This window comes from Danio rerio, chromosome 20, assembly GCF_052040795.2.
Source record: "Danio rerio strain M-AB ecotype USA chromosome 20, GRCz13ab, whole genome shotgun sequence".
NCBI classification, from domain to species: domain Eukaryota; kingdom Metazoa; phylum Chordata; class Actinopteri; order Cypriniformes; family Danionidae; genus Danio; species Danio rerio.
Window position 1 is genome coordinate 43,095,203 of NC_141040.1, and position 22,149 is coordinate 43,117,351.

The window sequence follows — 22,149 nt, forward strand, 5'->3', positions numbered from 1 at the left end:
ACAGTAAACATTCGACATCTTCTCATCAGTGACATGAATCTAAACAGTCTCTTGGTCAATGCGTGTAAATATTTTGGGCATCTTCTTGGACACTTTTAATGCCTCCAAGCAGTTTGCTGCAATTATAAATCGCCCATATCTTGAGGTAGTCCATTAAAATGCGATTTACCTTCTATGAGCGATTTGATTGGACAGGTATAACAGGACGGATTTTTCTAATCCCCATAAACAGGAAATAGTAAAATAGTGACTGCAGGTTGAAGGAAAGTAGTGGAGTAAAAGTACTGATACTGCTCTGAAAATGTACTCAAATAAAAGTAAAGGTGCACATTTTTCAAACTACTTAGCAAATTACAATTCCTGAGAAAAGCTACTCAATTACAGTAACTTGAGTATTTGTAATTTGTTACATTTTTAGATGTTTAGTTATTATTACGAGAAAGTCTTTATTACGAGAAAATATCTCATTATTATGAGAAAGTGAATAATGTGAGAAAACAACTTTATTCTTATTAAGAGATGTTACTTTATTCTCATGAGAAAGTAATTCATTATTTTGACTTGCATATGATTCCTATTTAATTTCATGGCGGAAACAGGCTTCCATAGTTTTTAACCTAAAACTAAAATAAAATAATCCTGGAAGACTTTGACCACGTCATTGCTGTTTTCATGTTTATTTGCCATTGTTCATGTGATGCAAGGATTTCACAACTTTTCTTTTCCCAGTCGAACCCCTTTGACCAAAAATATTTACTTGGAGCCTCCCTGAGATTTAAAGTTAATATTTAAATGATTTCTCAACCCATTTGCATATTCACACAGCAGTCATATGTTGGCTAATAGTCATGCAGCTAAACAAATAAAGCATTTCAATTAAGGCTGTTCAAGTTTTTTTTTTTTTAACAATGAAATCATCATGAATTATTTATTAGCTGTTATCAACTCAAAACCCTAGATCTTACATATATCTTATTTTCTTTTGCACATTCTGTTCCATGAGTTTGAAAATAAAAATAAAACTATAACTCCATCCAAATGTATGTTGAAAAACAAGTTAAACCTGAATCTAAAAATAGCAGCCTGAAATAAGTAATCTTGATTCAATTATTGACAACAACTTTCATCATGTAATGTGTTATCAGTGACAGACTACAAATCGCAGGTAATCTCCCTGGGTCTGGGTAAATTACTTACAAAGTGTAATCTGTTACTGATAACAAATTACATGTTGAAAGTTCTCAGCAATGTAATTTGAAGTGGTCTGTCATTAGTAATTTAATCTGACTACTTTTAATGATATATACTTTTAGATAATTCCAACCCATGCTTCTTTTTTTTAAATAACACAACATGTATAACCCTAAACACTCACAGAAACCATTTTGGATTTTTTATATTTTCATTCATTTATTCATTCATTTATTTTCCTTGATCTTAGTAGCCAAATAAATCATCAACTTATCCAGCATATATTTTACACAGCGGATGCCCTTCCAGCTGCAACCCAGTAATGGGAAACATCCATACACACTCATTCACACACATACACTATGGCCAATTTAGTTGATTTAATTCACCTATAGCCCATCTCTGGACTGTGGGGGAAACTGGAGCATGCGGAGGAAACCCACGCCAACATGGGGAGAACAAACTCCACACAGAAACGCTAACTGACCCAGCCGGGACTTGAACCGGCAACCTTCTTGCATTATAGCAATGCTAACTACAAAACCACCATGTCGCTTTTACATTTTCAGATAAACATAGTTTATTACTTGTTAATAATGTTTGATTATTGGTCTTACAATGAGTGTAACAAATGTCAGGCTTACTATATTTGTAGTAAACACACACACACACACACACACATAATAACCTATACATTATACATTCATACTTTATTAAAAAAAACAACCAGAGAAAACATTCTGTACAACTTTTAATGAAGTGAACTCACTGCTGATTCGTTTTGATTGATGTTTTGCAACTTCTTGCTAGTTGTAATAGACAAGAGGGGTTTGCAGATCGCTGACACTGTCATTTCTTTGCCGTTGAGGTTTTCTGTAGCTGATTATGGGTACAGGGACTCCTCTGAAATGGTCCATTAAATCCATGCCACCAAAGAAGTTCACAAAGATGATCCCCAGTTTGGCAGGCATGACACTAAATATGAACACACAGCAGGTCAAGTAATTAAGTCATTAATAGTTATTTAGGACATTTATTACATTGTTTAGGAGTTTGTTATTTTACTTTTACTAATTGTTTTAAATAGTTTTTTTTTAATCTACACAAACATTATATATTTTAAAGAATTCAGGAAGAATATAATAGGAAGAAAATACAGAAGTCAATGGGTACCAAAATACGGTTTCCCAAAATATCTTGTTTTGTGTTTAGCAGAAAAAAGAATCCCATACAGGTTTGTAGCAATTTTAGGATGAGTAAATGATAACTGAATTTATATGGTTTTGTTTCAATGTAATTACATTTAACTTAACTTAATTTTACATTTTAATTCAGTTTAATTTAACATTTAATTAAACATTATATTTATTTATATATATTTATACATATATATATTTTTTTATAAATTTAACTTTTAATTTAACTTAAAATTTAATACATTAAAAATTATTATTTAACATTTAATTTAATTTAATTTTTTTATTACTATTCTTTATTTAATTTACCTTAAATTAACTTTATTTAACATTTTAATTTAACATTTATTTAATTAAACTTTTAATTTAATATTTAATTTATTATTTTATTTAACTTAACATTTATTTAATATTTAATAAAGAAATACATTTAATTTAATACTTAATTTTTTTATTTAATATTTGATATAATACAAAATTCGATTAAATTTAAAGTTTTATTTAACATTTAATTTAATATTTGAATTAATTTAACATTTAATTTAAATTAACATTTAATTTAACATTTTAATTCATTTAACATTTAATTTAACATTTTAATTCATTTAACATTTAATTTAAAATTTAATTTCACATTTAATAATTTAATTTAATTGTTACATGTTGCCCACAGGTATAAGGATTAATAAATAGATAAATAAACAGAAGTATTCATTAGTCTAAAATACCTCTTAAGTGCCATCAAAAGAGACAGACTTGATGGCAAAAACAAGTACATCTTCTCCTGCAGTATGGCATCCACAATCTGTTTTGCTGCATGTCTCTGCTCCAAGACAGGAAGAAAGAACGGTCTCCTTAACAAAGATAAAACATCAACATTATTTCATAATCAGAGCACTCATCTCTAATCAGATTTCATAGAAACTGTGTTGACTTACTTAGTTTGACATCCGCCAAACATGTTTGTATTAATTAAATAAGGACACACTATTGTTGTTTTGATACCTTCCTTTTTAAGTACAAGCAGCTCCAGTGCAATAGATTCTGCAAATCTCACTGCTGCAGACTTGCTTGCACAATAGTCTGTGGATCAAAATACATGTTGGCAGTGCTACATTTTAAAATGTCTTTTGGGTGAATCTAAATGTGAGATATTGTGCATTCAGGATTATACCTGCAAGGCCATTCATTGCAAACAAGGCTCCATGGCATGCCACACACACCAGGTGCCCGTGGTTTTGTTCCAACATTGCTGGGAGAAATGCCTTGTAAGTCTGTGAATATAAACATCGAGAAACTTTTGAGATAACAGTGATCTCAGTGTTCCCATAACATTAAAAAAAATGTTGAATAAAGAATTTATACCGGATTTTATTTATTTATTTTTACCCAGAAATGAGCAGCAGCATTGACCCGTAGTGTCCGGTCTACCAGACTGTCAGGGGCTTCAAGAAAAGTGTATTTTCCTGATACCATTCCAGCGTTATTGACCAAGATTGACACATCTCCAACCTCCCTTTTGACCTGTTGAAATGTTTTATTAACACACATGTTATGATATTTTGTGTCAAATTAAATTGATTAACTGATATATGTACACCATTTTAAAGGCAAAGTGTCTACTTTAATATTTTCCATAAGTTTTGTGAAAATAAAATGGCAAAGTAATGGCAAAACAATGTTCCATTGCCATTTCAGTGTGAGATACATTTTTGTAAAAATAACACACTTGTTCTGACATGTACTTATTAAAAAAATTAAGAATAAGTGATCACAGAAAAATTGCATGTGTTAAACTTCTTGCTGTATAAAATCTAAAAATAGTGGTGACGAAAATAAACATTTAAAATCACAATTAGTAAGTAGATTTTTTACTATAATACAGATATAACAATGCAACTTAAAAAAAACGCAAAGAAAAATATCAACACAAAACAAGGGAGAAAAACGGGGAAAAGTAAAGGGAAAAAAGCTCAGATTTTATATAAAACAGGACTACCCCAAATGAAGCAGATCAGAGCAAGGGCTAAATGCATTGCTTAATTTTCAGATAATATTGGTGCAATAATCTTTTTAATATGATAGGGCAAAGACAAGTCCTTGAAAAACTTTGAAAAAAATATTCTGTTTGTTTGTGTAATACATGGGTAAGATGTTCAAGGGGAATTAACCCAAATTATCTTCTGTCAACCTAACCAACCAATTAAGTAAAACATTTTCTGGCGCCAAACGTTAATATATTATACAATTTCTTATTAGCTGATGACAAAATGTGTCCATTAGGTAACCAAAATCATTGAAACTGGGTCAAAATTCAGTTGCATGTTAAAGATCCTTTCAATTTCCCCAAGCACCAAAGACTACCTTTACATTTGACCACATACAATGTGCTAAAGTACCCACATCAGTTTTACATTTTAAACACATTATTAGAAGGGTGAATTAGAAGGGTTAAAAAGATGTCTATGGTTAGGAGAGATATGGAGACTATGTATTATTTGGGAACGAGCACCTACAGTGCGTAGGCCCTATTGGAATTGCTCCATTTCTTCTTATTATTCTTCCGCGGAATAAATTGCGATTTTGAGGGCCTAAACGTGCTCGAAAACTCACAAAACTTTGCACACACCCCAGAAATGTGAATATTCACATTTGATATAGGTTTCGGAAGTGGGCGTGGCAAAATGACTCGACAGCACCACCTTTGCACTTTTGATGGACTGGCCAACGAACTGCGGTTCATGCACACGCACGAAAATAATATTTTTAACTTACTGCCACGAAAAAGTGGCATTTTTGTCATTTCCAGGCATTGTATTTTAACAAGCTCCTCCTAGGAATTTTATCCAGTCAACACCAAAATTGTGTTTTGTCACCTTAAGGCCTTGGCGATGTTAAATTGCAAAGATCTAGAGTTTTCGTAGAAGGGTGTGTCCTTGGCGGCCTCACAAACTTTGATGATTCGCCGCGAAAAAGGAAGTTGTTAAAACATGCATTGTCTGATCTGCCTCAAAATCCACACGTATGGTAAAAGTCCTGACCTGAACATGTTTACATGCCAATATCCAGTCACAGATATAGCACCACCTGTTGACAGAAGCAAGTTTGGCAAAAATCTGTGATTTTCTCAGGCTTTTTATATATATCGACTTAAATTAATATTGTCTGCTGTTCTCTGTCATCCTAAGGCTACCAGGCGGTGGTGAGCCTGGGTGCGAGGTCCCTTTCATCGCTGCTTGCAGCTTTGATTTTATATTGCATTTCTCTAAGTCAGCCATTTTTAATTGTCATCAAATGGGTATTTTTGTAAAAAAAAAAAAAAATAAAAAAATAAAATATGTGATATACTTTTTTCAAATCTAAAATATGTTATATTTATAAAAATGTTAGAATTATAAAATGTTAGAATTGTCTCTATGTCCCAAAATTTATAGACCTGACTGTATAAAAGGAATGAAAAAAATACAAGAGAACAAATACGGAAAAGGAGACAGCTACAGAAATTAATGATTTGTAACAGTCAGAGTCTTAAGAAGAGTCTTTTTTATTATTTTAATACTTAAACTCTTACATATAGACTCATGTAACTTTATATTAATTATACATTAATTACATATTACCACTTCAGCAACTCTGTAGACCTCACTCCTTCGGCCGCAGTCACAGGTGTAGGCATAAACACGCACATCCAGTACTTGCTTCAACTCCTTGGCTGTCTTCTCCAGTGCCTCCGAGTTTATATCCCACAGAACTAATGTTGCTCCATAGTGTCCAAGTTCTTTGGCAATCAGTTTTCCAATCCCATTTGCAGCCCCGGTCACCAAAACAATCTCTCCCTCAACATCTTTCTTGCAACGTGGAATAAAGAATCGAACGAAGGCTTCAAAAAAGTAAAAGACAGCTCCAAGAATTAGCTCAAAAATGTCTTTTATGAACCAGAGGTGGTGCAGTATTTTCTCAAAGCCCATAATGACTATGTCTGTAGTCTTGTTGGAAGAGAAATCTAATTTCACATTGCTGGTGATTATTTTTTATGCAGTTCAGTAAATCTTGATCTCAAGTACAGCTTGTTCTTCGGGGTCTTTGTATGCCATCTGTTGGTTTCACAATGCGTTTGTTTGACCTGTCACCCAGAGTAAATCAGAGTTAATTTTAGAGTTGCATGTGGGCACATTATAATGATGCCACATGTATGAGGTTATAATTTTATCATGAGGAGTTTTTTTTTTGCTTGATTAGTGTGTATATTAAAATTCAGGGAAGCCTATCGACAGATCACTTGAAAATTCTAGTCTTCCCTGGATTTATAATTTAGTTTCAGTTTCAAACTGTAAAAAAGTTGACTCAACCTAAAATTGTAAGGCAATTTGTTTTTGAGTTTACTCAACTTTCAGCCCAAGAACGGCACTTGACTCAGTTTTTATGTTGAGTAAACTAAAAAATGTCCTGAAGCTGGTTGCCTTAAAATTTGAAGTTGAGTCAACTTTTTACAATGTACATTTTGTTTTTTTCTTAAAACTTAGTTTTCTTGATGCCAGTTAGACTTTTAGAGCATTTTATTTTACATTTAAGGTAAAAAAAATTGTCATGTTTTCAGATATTTTATGCTACAACATGCCTAAATTCAGAAGAGCTAAGAAATCAATTTTGGGTGGAATAACCCTGATAATTAATCATGAAAAAAAAGTTATTCTGACTTATTATCATTTATAATGCTTTAAATGACACTTTTGTATTTTAAATTGAGAAGAAACTTTTCATGGTTTTCACATATTTATGCGATCCCACAAATACTAACATTTTGCTCAAACCCATGTCTAATATAGGAAACTGTGACTCAGAAATCAATCATTCCGACGCGAATGTTCCCGAATAATTTCAAGTTGTCACGCATATACGCAGCTCCGTTGCCTTATAAATATATATTTACCTTTTCGACCAGCTTATTTACAGGTTGGGGATGTAGCTCAGTGGTAGAGCGCATGCTTTGCATGTATGAGGCCCCGGGTTCAATCCCCGGCATCTCCATGATCATCCTTTTACGAAGTAAAGCTATTAATTTGAACAAACACGCAATCGCTACATACAACTATTCTTGTCGAAATGTCGAAAAAAATATTTCCAAAAACAACGACAGTAAAAAAAGTAAACCACGTGTCATTTACGTAACTACGTCATACGCTCTTTCCTTGGCGACGGTAACCACGGGGAAAGCTGTGTTTACCAAAATGTCTGCAGCCTGACAACTATTATGGCTATATCAAGAAATACGTTCTTATAACTGCCCTGAGTCTTATTATAAACGTGAAGTATGCAGCTTAAGTACATGAAGACTCTTTTAACGCCTCAGGTAAAATATTGACGACGTTATTTAGCGATGCTAGCTAACGCTAACTAACAGTTAGCTCTCGGCGGTCCGCTATTTGTAGTCATGATGACTCTTCTTACCTTAGCAACACTTCGAAGATTGTGTCTTGTCTGATTTAAGTTAGTCGTTTACGTTGTGCAAAGAAATATTAATAGATAGCATATTCTGAGTGCTGTTTGAATCTGAGCAAAATGATTACAAGCCTCTACATTAATGTGTCTGTTATGGCTTTTCTTTAGGATGGAGCTGCTAAAGTCACCTGTATGGCTTGGGCTCCAAACAATGCAAAGTTTGCAGTGTGCACTATTGATAGAGTGGTTATTTTGTATGATGAGCAGGGAGAGAAAAGAGACAGATTTACAACAAAGCCTGCTGACCCAAAAGTAAGCTCTCATCTCGTTTTATTAGCATTTTTATATACAAAATTAATCTGTGTTCTGCAAATGTACTTAATTACGTATCTAAATTTGGTAAAGCATCCAGGAAAAACGATGAATTAATTGCGTGTAATTTGTTGCAGTACGGAAAGAAAACCTATGTGGTCAAGTCTATGGCATTTTCCCCTGATTCAACCAAGATAGCAGTTGCTCAAACAGACAACATCATATTTGTTTACAAAATTGGAGAGGAGTGGTAGGTATCTCTGAGAACAGCTATTAATTATTCACATGTTCTTGTTAGTTACACTTATGGCTGGGCCAATAAACGATTTTTTTTTACTCTATATTGATCTAAGAGCCAGTCACACAGAAGAAATGTTCAACAATGGGAATCTTAAAGTGTGTTGGTATTAGAGATGTATCGAATTTTTGGCCATCGAAAATTTTACGGCCGAAAATATGTTGTTACATTTAATGGACCCTCCAACTTTTGTGACTTGAGTCATTGATGGGGTACCCTTTTAATTCTGGAAGTAACAACTATCGAAATCTATATTGTTATTGGAAAATAATTATCGTGATTGCATGTTTGCCACAATTCACAATTTGACATTTTATTTTCACAGATATTTTCAAAAAACTTAAGTAGACACTTTACTTTTATCAATATGACACTTTTGTCATTTTAAGCTGCTGCAGACATATTTTGGTTGGTGTTCAGTGTTGTTTTATTTTAATCATATGCAACAAATTGAAATAAAAAAAGTTCTTCACCATATGCCATATTTCTAATATTTTTTTATTTCAATTAAAGTGAAAAGCTGTGCAATACCCAAACCACAATTTGCATAACCATGCCGTTTTCATTTTTAAACCAAATGTGTTCTTTTTCAGGGGAGATAAAAAGGTTATTTGCAACAAGTTCATTCAAACAGTGAGTATTTTGATAAATATTAAAATTAGGGCTGCACAATATTGCAAAAGTCTGACATGGCAACGTTTTGTTTTGCTGCAAAATATTTTGCGATATGGATGTAATTTCACCAGATGACTTAAATAACTTTAGAAAGATTTCATTCATTTAGATCGACTAGGGTGATCAGGTCTTTTTCTTTGCCGTACAACTGCATAAAATAAAAAATAATTAAACATATAAAAATACAACAAAGGACAAACAAAGGATCAATAAACAGTGCTTTATGGTAATCTGACCTAACAGTATTCATATACAAAAATTAAATGATTAAGCTTAAAATAACTTTGTTATCGAAATGTATAGAAATATACAACGACGACCATGATCAAATGATATGTTGTTCAACTCTAATTAAAGTACATCATTGGGCAGAAGTGTCACATATTTTGTGCATTCATTTTGCTGTTGTACCCTAGAGTGCTGTTACAAGCCTGGTTTGGCCGTCTGAGCATGCAATTATATTTGGACTAGCAGAAGGAAAAGTAAGTGTGACCATTTTTCTATGCTTTGCACTTCAGCTGAATTCCCTCTTTTGTCAGTATTCATTTTGTTGAATAATGTTATCAATTTTAGGTTCGACAAGCTAATACAAAAACAAGCAAGTCCTCAACAATCTATGGAACAGACTCTTATGTTGTCTCACTAACCTCAAAGTATGTATTCATATTTAAAATTGCTATCCTGTGACTCTCACTTCATTGTCCAAGCAGCTTAAATTGGTATTTTTTTAGTATTATTTATAAACCATTAAAGTATTTAATTTTATTTTGCATTCATTTTTATAAAAACTTTGATTGTTTTATTTACATTTTAATGTAATGTTTTTTTTATAGTTTTTTCTTTAATATTTGTAAATGGGATTATATATATATATATATATATATATATATATATATATATATATATATATATATATATATATATATATATATATATATATATATATATATATATATGTATGTATATGTGTATGTATATTTATATATAAATATAGTATTAGTAATTGTACTTTAACTTTTTACAATAATTCTGTTTGTTTTTTTCCAATTTTCACAGTGTATCAGGAAAGGGAATCCTTTCCGGTCACGCAGATGGAACGGTGGTTCGGTATTTCATTGATGATGAAGGATCTGGGGAATCTCAGGTAAAGAACTGTTTTTTATATACATTTAAAAGGTCCCGCGAAATTAAAATAAAGTTTTTTAGATGTCAGTATTGATATTGTTATTTTTTTAGGATATCTATAAGCTAGTGTGCTCCAAAACAGTAATACAATTCGCGTTTAAAAGATATGAAACTGATATAAACATGTAAGGCTTGCAGTTTGCAGATTGCCTAAATGGATCAACAGTTTTTCACTTCACCTCATACTTCAGTTTCTCTTCAAATTGTGATTAAATGCTCTCTAGGATCTGGCATACCTCTCCCCCTTCAAGATGCATCACATTTGATCCGCTGGCAGAGGGTTGATAATGCAAAACACTATTGACTGTTTTATAAAAACTACTACAGTATTAACTGTTTTAGTTGAGATTATGTCAAACATCAAATAAACATGCACATTTCAAAGCACTTCATGGGACCTTTAAATGCATAAAATACATGTGCATTTAAAACATGCATATATATATATATATATATATATATATATATATATATATATATATATATATATATATATATATATATATATATATATATATATATATATATATATATATAAATGAAAAAAACTGCTGATTATAATCTTTTTTTTCTGATTGATGACAGGGCAAACTGCTGACTCATGCATGTCCACCATATGCCTTAGCATGGGGCACAAACAGCATAATTGTGGCTGGGTGCGATAAGAAGATTGTTGCCTATGGGAAGGAGGGCAACGTGATTCAGACATTTGATTACAGCCGAGATCGAGCCGAAAAGGAATTCACTGTGGCAGCATCGAGCCCTAGTGGCCAGTCCATAGTTGTAGGAAGCTTTGACAGGTGAGAAAGCAGCTTTAAAGCGATAGTTCTCCCAAAAATTTTATTACATCATCGTTTACACTTCTTCATGTGATTTTATTCCATTGTAAGTTTCTTTTTTCTTTTGAGCTTAAAAGAAGATATTTTGAAGAATGCTGGTTGCTGGAACCCATTGACTTCCAAAGTAGGGAAGAAAAATTTATATGGAAGTCAATGGGTCCCAGCAACCAGTATTCTTTAAAATATCCTCTTTTGTGTACCACAAAAGAAAGTGGGATTAAAACAACATGAGGGAGAGTAAATGATGAGATAACTTTTAATAAATGTTCAACTATTTTATTGTTAAACCAATATAAATCTTGTTTTTGTGTAGATTGCGAGTTTTTAATTGGAGTCCTCGAAAAGGCACATGGGATGAATCTTCTCCCAAAGAAATTCCAAACCTGTACACCATCACAGCTCTCTCCTGGAAAAAAGATGGCTCTCGGCTTTCTGTGGTCAGTCTCGGTATATAGTTTGTAAAAAGTTTGTAAAAAGTAAAAAATAAAAGGGCTGTTGAAATATAATGGTGAGGTTCAGCTTTTTCACTTGGGACAATGGAGAGACTTTAGAGATGATGTTCACGATTTACAATTTTTTTTATTAGTTCATGTTTGTTAATGTATATACACTAATATGAACTAAGAATGAACAACAATATTACAGCATTTATCAATCATAGTTCAATATTTACTAATACATTATTAAAGTCAAGTAAAGCTTTATTTTCATTCCGCTACATGTGTGGACATACAGAGGAAACAAATGTTGTGTCTCTCAAGACAACGGTGCTACATAAATTAATCATGAATACAAACATAACACTGGACATAAGAGCTATTTAAAATAAAAATACACAAAAGACAGGCTATACAAGTACTTTAACATGAGACTGAACAATGTTGTGCGGAATATTGTACAAGAGAGCTAATAAAGATAAATATTGTGCAAAAGAAGTATTTAAGGTTTAATATTGTGCAAGAGTTATCTAAGGATGAAGGAAGCAGTGCTACATGATTATGGTACATTTATAGTAAACATTGTTTTCATTATTGAGTTCTTGTAAGATGGAGTTTGGATAAACTGTCAGTTGCATAAGAGAGAAGAGTGTTTCCACAGGTGGTTTGTCAAGCCCACTCACCTGAATGAAGCACAATTTGAAATGCACAGTATTTCCAAGAGACATAGACTGATTAAGAAAGTGTTAATAGTGCAAATAACCAACCCCAACCTGGTGCAAGAGTCAGAAAGATGAAAGGGTGTCTTTCCTACTGGTGGTGTGTTAAGCCCACTCACCTGTATGGAACATGCTCAGGAATCGAATTTACTTTAACGTAAACAAAGATGAATAAATACTTTATTAAATGTATTGTTCATTGTTTGTTTATGTTAGTAAATACAATAACCAGCATTGACTAAAGGAACTTTATTATGTTACAGAGATGATAAGTGATCATTTGTAAATTGCAGGGCACTCTGTGTGGAGGTGTCGAGATGTTTGACTGCTGTCTCCGCCGGAGTATTTACAAAAACAAATTTGAGATGACATACGTAGGACTAAGTCAGGTGAGCCTTAACTTTAGACATGTTTTTATCCTGGATTACAAGTACTCTTAACTTTGTCTCCTAAACCTTCTCAGGTGATTGTGAGGAATTTGTCCACTGGCACACGAGTAGTACTGAAGTCTCAGTATGGCTATGAGATAGATGAGGTGAAAGTCATGGGAAAGGATCAATATCTTGTGGCTCATACCTCTGACACACTGCTACTGGGAGATCTGGTGTCCAACAAACTAAGTGAGGTAGGTCGATTAGTTTGAATCGAATGGACTTTTTTGTCTTCATTTTCTAAAAGTGTTTGACATTTTTATTAAGTATTAAAATAATGTTACATTGTGCTTTCCTGAAGGAAAAGAAACACAGTAATTTAAAAACAGGTCTTTAAAATATTGTCTGACAAGTTTGATTCGAATAAACAACAGAAACAACCTTTAAAAATGACATATGTCTTTAAAAAGACCCATTTCATCCAAAAATTGTGACCTTGAACCATAAGTTTATTGTTGCACTGGTATATTTTAGTTATTTTGAATGTCGAATTTATTTTTATGCCAAAAATCATCAGAATGTAAAGTAAAGATCATATTTCATGAAAATAGTTTGTAAATGTCCTTCTGTAAATGCATCAAAACTCAATATTGGATTAGTAATAATCAATAATATCAGTACTGATAGTAAAACTTAATCCTACAACTTTAAAGGGGGTTTTCTCAATATCTATTTTTTTCTAAACCCTCAGATTCAAATTTTTTTTAAATAGTTGAATCTCATTCAGTAATAAAGTTTGCACTGCATGCTCACGGTTTAAAAAAAAAAAAACTTGGTGCGTTAATCTTGTCAATAATATTATTCAGAAGGTTGTGATTCGCACTCATTAAATCATTTACTTTGTATAGCTTTTATTTTACATTCTTAGGTAATACAAAACACAAACGTTTCGACACAATGCCTTCCTTGGTGTGTGACACAATCCTCTCACTCCACCCTTTTATCCCACAGTCAATCACATTAGGTCATTAGTTAGACGGCCACTCAATAGTAAAAAACAATCACATTTTTATTTGAATAACCTGTAATTAACCACAGATATTTACCTTTACCTTTAAAAACATTGTCTCCAATGTGCAGAAAAATAACATCAAGTATCATCATTCACGTATTGATGTCTACATCAATGCAATGAAATTCCAACAGTCAAAAACATTAAAAATACAGTTTCATCTCATTATTTGTATCATTACATACTCAAAATCTATGATTCACAATATTATAGCTAAACAACAAATCATTAAAGAAACACAGAAAGGTCCGATTCCTCATTTATTCCTCTTGGTTTAAGTGATATTAATTTATGAATCCAGAACACTTCTCTTAGTAAAAATCTTTTTATTCAGATTACCTCCTTTATGTAACTCAAACACTTCTTCAATTCCTATACATTCTAGTTGTTTCACATCATGTCTAAAATCTATGATATGTTATTTTTCCTGCGCAGTGAAGACAATGTTAGGTAAAGGTAAATCTTTTTTTTGAGTCACAGTTCTGCCCTTTTTGACTACTGCTCTCAGTAGTATGGCAATAAATGTCACATATAATGATTTTCAACCTCACATTGGTAGGATTTAACACTGAATAAAGCACATGATCTGTACCTGAGGTGATATTTTGCCATAATAGTATATGATATTTTTCTACCGTGTCGCAGAAATAGAAACCGTCTCTAATTTAGAGTTTTTGCGCATTCCTGTCACAGATGGTAAAAATTAAAGCTCCTTTTCACATTATAAAGACAGCTTTTAGTGCCAGTGTTGCCAGATTGGGCGCTTTTGAATTTGATTGTGCGGGTAAGAAATGGCATAGGTGGGTTGACAAAATTTGGGCTGTTTTGAAACGTAACTTTTATATATAACTTATTTAACAAAACATAAATTTGTGCTCCTACTTCATTCAGTTTGTAGTGACCTGTGCATAGCACAAACCGTGTGGGCCCACCCACAAGAGGAAGTGAAGGAAAACTATCAAAATCTGACTCCCTGGACAAATCTGACTCCCCTTCGCAAGCACACGCATCACGCTGCGCCTGCAGTTAAACTCACAGCAGTTTATCATGACACTTTTAGCAATCTTTTTTTTTTTTTACCACAATTGACATCAAGAACAAACATGAAGCGTTGTCTGATTGATAAGCAGCCCTAATTTATGTTTAAAAGAATTTAAAATGCCAAAAAGGACTAATTTATATCCCATTTCGAAAGTAAAACATACTTTAACATTAGTGCAATGTGTGGGTGAGAGGGGGGCAGCGTTTCGATGTGATCTGCTTATGTTGTGGTTCTGCGACTGCTGGTGTTGGTTGCTGTATGGTTAAAATTATTAGTTAAAGTAACTAGTTTAATTTCAATATAAATTGATTAGAGATATAAATATTAATCTAATATTTTGGGCATTTTTTGTTTGTTTTGGCGGGTTTTGGGCAGCTTTTGACCTGGATAAAGTCAGCTATTTTTGGCAACACTGTTTATTACATGTTGTGGTTTCACGTCATGATTTCAAAAGTGACTGGACACTTTGCATTTGTTGAGTTTTATGGGAGTTTCAGGCAAACATCTTTAAAAAAAAAAATAATACTAATAATTTAGAAAAAAAGACACTTAATATAACAGTATTTGATAATTTTTAGTTAACCTATTCACATAAAATTCTATCTTTCCAGGCAAATGTTCTATTTTAGCATACTCAATGTCTCCATCGGGTTGGACCAAAGTTTAAAATGTCTAATTAAAAGTTCAAGGGCTTTCATGGTTCACTGTGTTAATCCATGTTTAATTGAGTTCCCAAAGTGCTCTTATGAGAGTTGGGAGAAAGTTCAGTGTGACAAACAGGATAATGCTGAAGAGCTTGGCTGTGGCTCCTCTTCCTTTTTGTGTGTAATGTAGTGGAAAGTAAAAGGTGATGAGCATGTTGTACTTCAGTAAACAACATCGCTTTCTCATTACAGGTGGCGTGGCAGGGCTCTGGGGGAAATGAAAAGTTTTTCTTTGAGAATGAAACGGTACAGTTTGTTTTATTGTATTATTGTGTTATTAAGATGCTTCGGTCGTTTATAAAAATGAGGCCAAGAAAATGACTGGGTTTAATGAATCGTGTAGCACTAGCTGATTTGATTAAAGTCGCTGCTGTTTAATTGTAAACTGCTTTATTTCCGAGTAGGTGTGTATGATTTTCAATGCTGGAGAGCTGGCACTGGTGGAATATGGAAGCAATGACATCCTGGGATCTGTTCGAACAGAGTTTATGAACCCACACCTTATCAGGTCTGTCATCTTTACAGTTTGGCAAAGTAAATTTAAAATAATTAACTTTTTAAAATATTAGTTATTCATAAAAAAGACTAACGTTTCTATTAAACATTTTGTTATCAAAATATTATGTTGAAAAATAATCACAGAAGCAAATAATAATTATAATAATAATAATAATAATAATAGTAACTAATTATATTAATAAAAAAAAAGTTTTAATTTATTATTCATTCATTCATCTTATTTTTGGATTAGTCCATTTTTTAATATGGGGTCGTCACAGTGGAATGGACCGCCAACTTATCCAGCATATGTTTTATGCAGCGGATGCCCTTCCAGCTGCAACCCATCTCTGGGAAACATCCATACACACTCATTCACACTCATACACTACGGAGAGTTTAGCCTACCCAATTCACCTGTATTGCATGCATTTGGACTGTGGGGGAAACCGGAGCACCCGGAGCAAACCCACACAAATGTGGGGAGAACATGCAAACTCCACACAGAAACGCCAACTGACCCAGCCGAGGCTCGAACCAGCGACATTTTTGCTGTGAGGCAACAGTACTACCCACCGCACCACCGCACCGTCCTACTTTATTAAATATAATAAAATAATTTTAGATTTATAATTCTTTATTTACTAGTTTTTTCTGTTTCATCATAAATATTTTTTTTCTGCTGAAGCATTAATCTGTAACATAATTTACATTACCCAAAGAAATCATGCCTAGCCATGACCACTAGATGGCGTAATTTACCTTATGTTCGCCAGTTGGCCTGGTAGTCACTCTGTTCTGAAAAGCTGCTTTTTCTGTTGATATATACAGCTGGCTCTCAGTGAGAAGTCCTAGTCATTGTGAATCAGCATTCATGTATAAAGCCTGTCAGGTGCTGTCAGAATGCAGTGCTTGGTTCCTCTTGATGGAGCACTGACAGGTCCCTCAGCACCCACAGGAACTGTTTATTCTTGATTTGTGTGTTTGCAGTGTGCGTCTGAATGAGAGGAGGCAGAGGGGAGTGGAGGATAACAAAAAGTTGGCCTACCTGATTGACATCAAAACTATTGCTATCGGTAAGATGTTGCCCATTACCTCTCGTAAGGGTATAATCACATGCTAACATTAAATCATGATAATTGTTATAGTCAAGGGTAATAATAACACATTATCATTGAGGAGAATATACAAACAGTTCATTTGCAAAAAAAAAAAAAAAACTCTGTTTTTATGAATTTACATAAATCAATTTCTGTGCAAATGTACTCTTCATAGCGCAATGATTTATGAAAATTCATGAAAATTAAGATGTTTTTGCACATGAACTTTTCATACAGCAAAATCACTTCTTCCTGCTCATATATAGCTTGACAATGTGTTGCGAAAATACAGATTAAAGGGATAGTTCACCCAAAAATGAAAATATACTGACTACTTACTGACCCTCAAGTTGTTCCAAACCTTTATGAGTTTATTCTGATGAACACAAAAGAAGATGTTTTGAAAAAAGTTGAAAGCCTATCCAGTTGTTATCCAATCGCTCTATCAAACTGCATGGGGAGGCTCAACAAATTGTACTAATAAACATTTGCAAAGCGCTGTAATACTTTCGAAAAATCATGTTCGCAACATACACTCACTGGCCACTTTATTAGGTACACTTTACTAGTGCCAGGTTGGACCCACTTTTGCCTTTGTAACTGCCTTAATCCTTCGTGGCTTAGATTCAACAAGGTGCTGTAAATATTTCTTTTGGTCCATATTGACATAATAACATTATGCAGTTACTGCAGATTTGTTGGCTGCACATCCATGATGCAAATCTCTTGTTTCTCCACATCCCAAAGGTGCTCTATTAGATGATCTTCTATTCTAATTTTCTATTGTCTAATTTTGGTGAGCCTGTGTGAATTGTAGCCTCAGTTTTCTGTTCTTAGCTGACAGAAGTGGCACCCGGTGTGGTCTTCTGCTGCTTTCGCCCATCCTCATCAAGGTTGGACGTCATGTGCTTTCAGAGATTCTCACTTGCATATCTCAGTTGTAACGAGTGGTTATTTAAGTTACTGTTGCCTTTTTATCAGTCGAACCAGTCTGGCCATTCTCCTCTAACCTCTGGAATCAACAAGGCATTTGAACAGAACTGCTGCTCACTGGATAATTTCTCTTTTTCTGATCATTCTCTGTAAACCCAAGAGATGATTGTGTGTATAAATTTAAGTAGATAAGCAGTTTCTGAAATACTCAGACCAGCCCGTCTTGCACCAACAACCATGCCATGTGTAAAGTAACTTAAATCACCTTTCTTCCCCATTCTGATGATTGGTTTGAACTGCTGCAGATCATCTTGACCATGTCTACATACCTTAATGCAGGGGTGGGCAAGCTTTGTCCTGGAGGGCGGGTGTCCTACAGAGTTTAGCTCCAACTCTATTCAAACACACCTGCTTAGATTTCTAGTGATCTTAAAGACACTGTGTAATGAAGTTTACGGCCCTTTGGCCGCCGGGAAGAAGGAGGCGCAGAACCGACTAAGTTTTAAAATATTTATTAATATCAGGGACAGCAGCTCCTCATGGAGACTGCCGTCTAAACCAAAACAAACGGAAACTGAAACGGAAACTAAAAAAACAAAAGTAAAACAATATGTCCGGGCCCAGTCCTCTCTCAGCCTCCTCTGCCATCGTTCCTCATCTTATAGTCTAGTCCAGAGCTCCTTCCGTGGGATTCGAGTCCGGTGCGCGCCACAGGTACATCCACTTAAGCGGCGGCCTCATTCCGTTCCCACAGTTCTCGGCCCCGCCCCCTTGCCACACACTGATTAGCATGTTCAGGTGTGTTTAATTAGTGTTGGAGCTAAATTCTGCAGCAAACCGGCCCTCCAGGAACGAGTTTGCCCACCCCTGCCTTAATGCATTGAGTTCCTACCATGTGATTAGCTGATTAGAAATTTGCTTTAACGAGCAGTTGGACAGGTGTACCTAATATAGGGATATATATATATATATATATATATATATATATATATATATATATATATATATATATATATATATATATATATCCATGCCTAATATCAGATGGCCAGAAAGTGATAAATATTTTATAAATTGGTAAAAAAAATATGGTGTCTGTGATGCAGCAAAGATTGTTGTATACACCATGATTTTGTAAGAATTTCACTTTAATGATAAAACAAAAAAAAATTTGTCAAGTAGCATTAAACAGTCAACAGATCTGGAAGTAGTATTAAATACGTCACAACGTAACAAGTGGATAATTATTGAATTCTATAGTAGGAAAAACAAACACTATGGCAGTCAATGGTGTCCGTCTTTCTTTAAAATATCTTATTTTGTGTTCAACAGAAGAAAGAAACTCATAAAGGTTTTAAGGAAGTAAAGAGTGAGTAAATAATGACAGAATCTTCATTTTTGGGTGAACTATTTCTTTATAACTCGTTTATTAAGTGTATTGAGTGTGTAAAAACTACACACAGTTAAATGGAATTAGTTACATAAGCTCATAAATGGCAGTCCCAATATGTTGACATTTGCAGTTTTAATGGAACAAAGTCATCAGTAATATTGATTATGTAATGCTCTAAATAGGACGTCGTCTCCATATGATCCATTATTTGATCCCATGGGGAAATAATAATTTGAGGGACAGTAGGAAGGTGCATTGACACTGAGTTGGTTCGGACATTACCTTTCAATTAGACGGCGACCCTGCTGTGTCCTCGTCACGGCCCTCTCCTTCAGCAGCTACCGCTAGCCATCTGCCATGGCTCTGACCACTTCCTGTGCTAATTAAGTCCTGGCATGCTCCCTCCGTCCTGCTTGCCTTGTTTCTTCTTCAGGTGGTGAAAATGAGAAACAACTTTCATCCAATTTATTTTCCACTGACAGACAGCGGAGTGCTTTTCCCCCTCACTGATCCATGTGCTTAAAACCTGTTCAGAAAGTGCAAATTGGAAAGTGTTTTTCAACCCCCCCCCCCACCACCTCCATAAGTGATGCTTCCCATCAGAATGGTTATTTGTGAACAAAGAGCCAGAAATGCAGGGAAGCGTCACAGAACGTGATTCATGAAAGACTCATTGATTTGTTTTTTGTTAGGGTGCGGATGTACGGAGTCTATATGAAAAGCAATGCCTCGTTTTTTTGGCTGCATATCTTTGTGGATATGTGTGACGATGACGTTCATGGCAGTAAATGGAGCTATTTTCAAATTTTTATCGTTCTGTTTTTTTTGTGAGTGTAAAATACTTATCCGTTCTTTTAAAACATTGTCTAAGTGCCTCATACAGTTTATAAGTTCTATCTGTAACGCTCAATGAAAAAAATAATTATCTCCCATGATCCTTCTCTCTTCGTTTTTCCTCAGTGGACCTGGTGGGGGGGTATAATCTAGGCACAATAAGCCATGACTCCAAGATAGACTGGCTGGAGCTGAATGAAACGGGCCGTAAACTGCTTTTTAGGGACAAGAAACTCAGGGTAAGGGGTAAACATTGTCATTTAAGCTGTAATATTATGTATTAAATTACACTGATTGATCCCTTTTTCTTCTCATTCAGCTCCACCTTTACGATATAGAGAGTAGTGTGAAGAGCACCATGCTGAGTTTCTGCCCTTATGTTCAGTGGGTACCGGGCAGTGATGTTGTTGTGGCTCAGAATAGAGGAAACCTGTGTGTTTGGTACACCATCGACAGCCCAGAGAGGGTCACAATGTTTCCCCTCAAGGTGAGCTGAATTTGCAGAGTGAATACTGATTTTATTGTAATCGTTATGTTAAAGGGAAAGTTCCCTTAACAATGAATATTCTTTTATGTTTTAGTGACCCTCTATTTATTCCCAACCTATGGCAAGCTGTTTTAACATTTAATCTATAACTTGTAGTAGTATCCATTTTCATGTTACTAGTACTTATTTTTAGATACTTGTATCTTTTTCATTAAGTACTAGTACTTATTCATTAGATACTAGTGCTTATCCATTAGATACTAGTTCTCATTCATTAGAGTTAGCACCTATTAAATAGATACTAGTTCTTATGTATTAGATACTAGCACTTATTCATTAGAAACTAGTTTCTATTTTATGGATACTAGTACTTATTCATTAGGTACTAGTACTTATTAAATAAATACTAGTTATTATTTATTACAGTACTTCTTTTAATAGGGACTAGTAACTATTCGGTTGTTATTAGTTATAATTTTTTTTTCATTGCTTTCTATGGGATCTGTCATTGAGATATCAAGTATTCAGTTCTGACAAGTATGTATTCCAGCTGGGACTAGTACATATTTTTATGTGCTAGAAGTTAATCATTAGGCACTAGTATCTATTAATTAGATACTATTACCTACTTAATAGATACTTAAGTATTAGATACTAGGTCTTATTTATTAAGTTCTGGTACTTAATCATTAGATACTAGTATCTATTTAATAGGTACTAGTACTTATTCATTACTAGTTCTTATTTATTAGATACTAGTACTTATTTTACAACTGACTAGTAACTATTCTGTTGTTACTAGTATCAAATTCAAATTTTTTCCATTGATTTCTATGGGATCGGTCTTTAAGGTAGCAAGTATTTAGTGTTGACTAGTATGTATTCCAGCTGGGATTTGTACATATTTTTATGTTCTAGTAGTTAATCATTAGGTTCTAGTATCTATTAATTAGACACTAGTATCTAATTAATAGATACTAGTACTCAAGTATTAGACACTAGTATCTAATGAATAAGTACAAGTACCTAATAAATAAGTATTAGCATCTATTTAATAGATACTAGTACTTATGAAATAGATACTACAACTTATTAAAAAGATACAAGTATACATTTATTAAATACTAGTACTTGTTTGAAACGTTTCTAGTAAAAAATAATTTACTAGTAAATTGTTTACTTAAACACCACTCTTCCACTTGGACTAGTCACAACAAAAGCAGAACTGACTAGTAAAATAAAAATTGTTACTAGTGACAGTTATAAAAGATACTAGCGTCTAATAAATAAATACTAGTACTAATGGAAAAACTACTAGTATTTTACTAGTAATTACTTGTATCCAACGAATTGGTACCAATATATATTTAATAAGAACTAGTACCTATTAATTAGATACTAGTATCTAATCTAATAAGTACTAG

At 33.6% G+C, this 22,149-nt stretch overlaps 2 protein-coding genes and 1 non-coding gene across 7 annotated transcripts in view; 2 read left to right on the plus strand and 1 right to left on the minus strand.

The window, feature by feature from the left end:
* Positions 1 to 1,925: 1,925 nt before the first annotated feature.
* si:dkey-221h15.4 lies at positions 1,926 to 7,546 on the minus strand. Of its 3 annotated transcripts, NM_001386238.1 has the most exon segments (8): positions 1,926 to 2,020; positions 2,023 to 2,082; positions 2,085 to 2,166; positions 3,116 to 3,241; positions 3,326 to 3,470; positions 3,562 to 3,661; positions 3,777 to 3,911; positions 6,008 to 6,529. In NM_001386238.1, coding segments are annotated over 8 exon segments (1,074 nt in total). In that variant the 5' UTR covers positions 6,356 to 6,529; the 3' UTR covers positions 1,926 to 1,942.
* trnaa-ugc (transfer RNA alanine (anticodon UGC)) lies at positions 7,344 to 7,415 on the plus strand. Its single transcript has one exon. It is a non-coding gene; the product is annotated as a tRNA-Ala (tRNA).
* Positions 7,547 to 7,574: 28 nt separating the features above from the next.
* Positions 7,575 to 22,149, plus strand: part of ift172 (intraflagellar transport 172) — a 69,120-nt gene continuing 54,545 nt past the window's right edge. For 2 of the 3 annotated variants that reach the window (XM_087296587.1, XM_087296588.1), the window contains exons 1-16: positions 7,575 to 7,737; positions 7,995 to 8,138; positions 8,276 to 8,388; positions 9,030 to 9,069; positions 9,528 to 9,593; positions 9,685 to 9,764; positions 10,168 to 10,255; positions 10,882 to 11,096; positions 11,449 to 11,572; positions 12,585 to 12,680; positions 12,755 to 12,916; positions 15,673 to 15,726; positions 15,885 to 15,988; positions 16,969 to 17,054; positions 20,365 to 20,477; positions 20,558 to 20,725. In XM_087296587.1, the coding sequence (XP_087152713.1) occupies positions 7,699 to 7,737; positions 7,995 to 8,138; positions 8,276 to 8,388; positions 9,030 to 9,069; positions 9,528 to 9,593; positions 9,685 to 9,764; positions 10,168 to 10,255; positions 10,882 to 11,096; positions 11,449 to 11,572; positions 12,585 to 12,680; positions 12,755 to 12,916; positions 15,673 to 15,726; positions 15,885 to 15,988; positions 16,969 to 17,054; positions 20,365 to 20,477; positions 20,558 to 20,725 (1,692 nt within the window). In that variant the 5' untranslated portion in view covers positions 7,575 to 7,698. 3 annotated transcript variants of the gene reach the window in all.

Coding starts and splice junctions, on each gene's coding strand:
- si:dkey-221h15.4 (XM_087297454.1), bottom strand. CDS start 6,355: ATGGGCTTTGAGAAAATACTGCACCACCTCTGGTTCATAAAAGACATT. Junction 3,912..6,007: donor TCTACAGAGTTGCTGAAGTG/GTAATATGTAAT, acceptor ACATTTCAACAG/GTCAAAAGGGAGGTTGGAGA. Junction 2,167..3,115: donor CTTTTGATGGCACTTAAGAG/GTATTTTAGACT, acceptor GTTCATATTTAG/TGTCATGCCTGCCAAACTGG.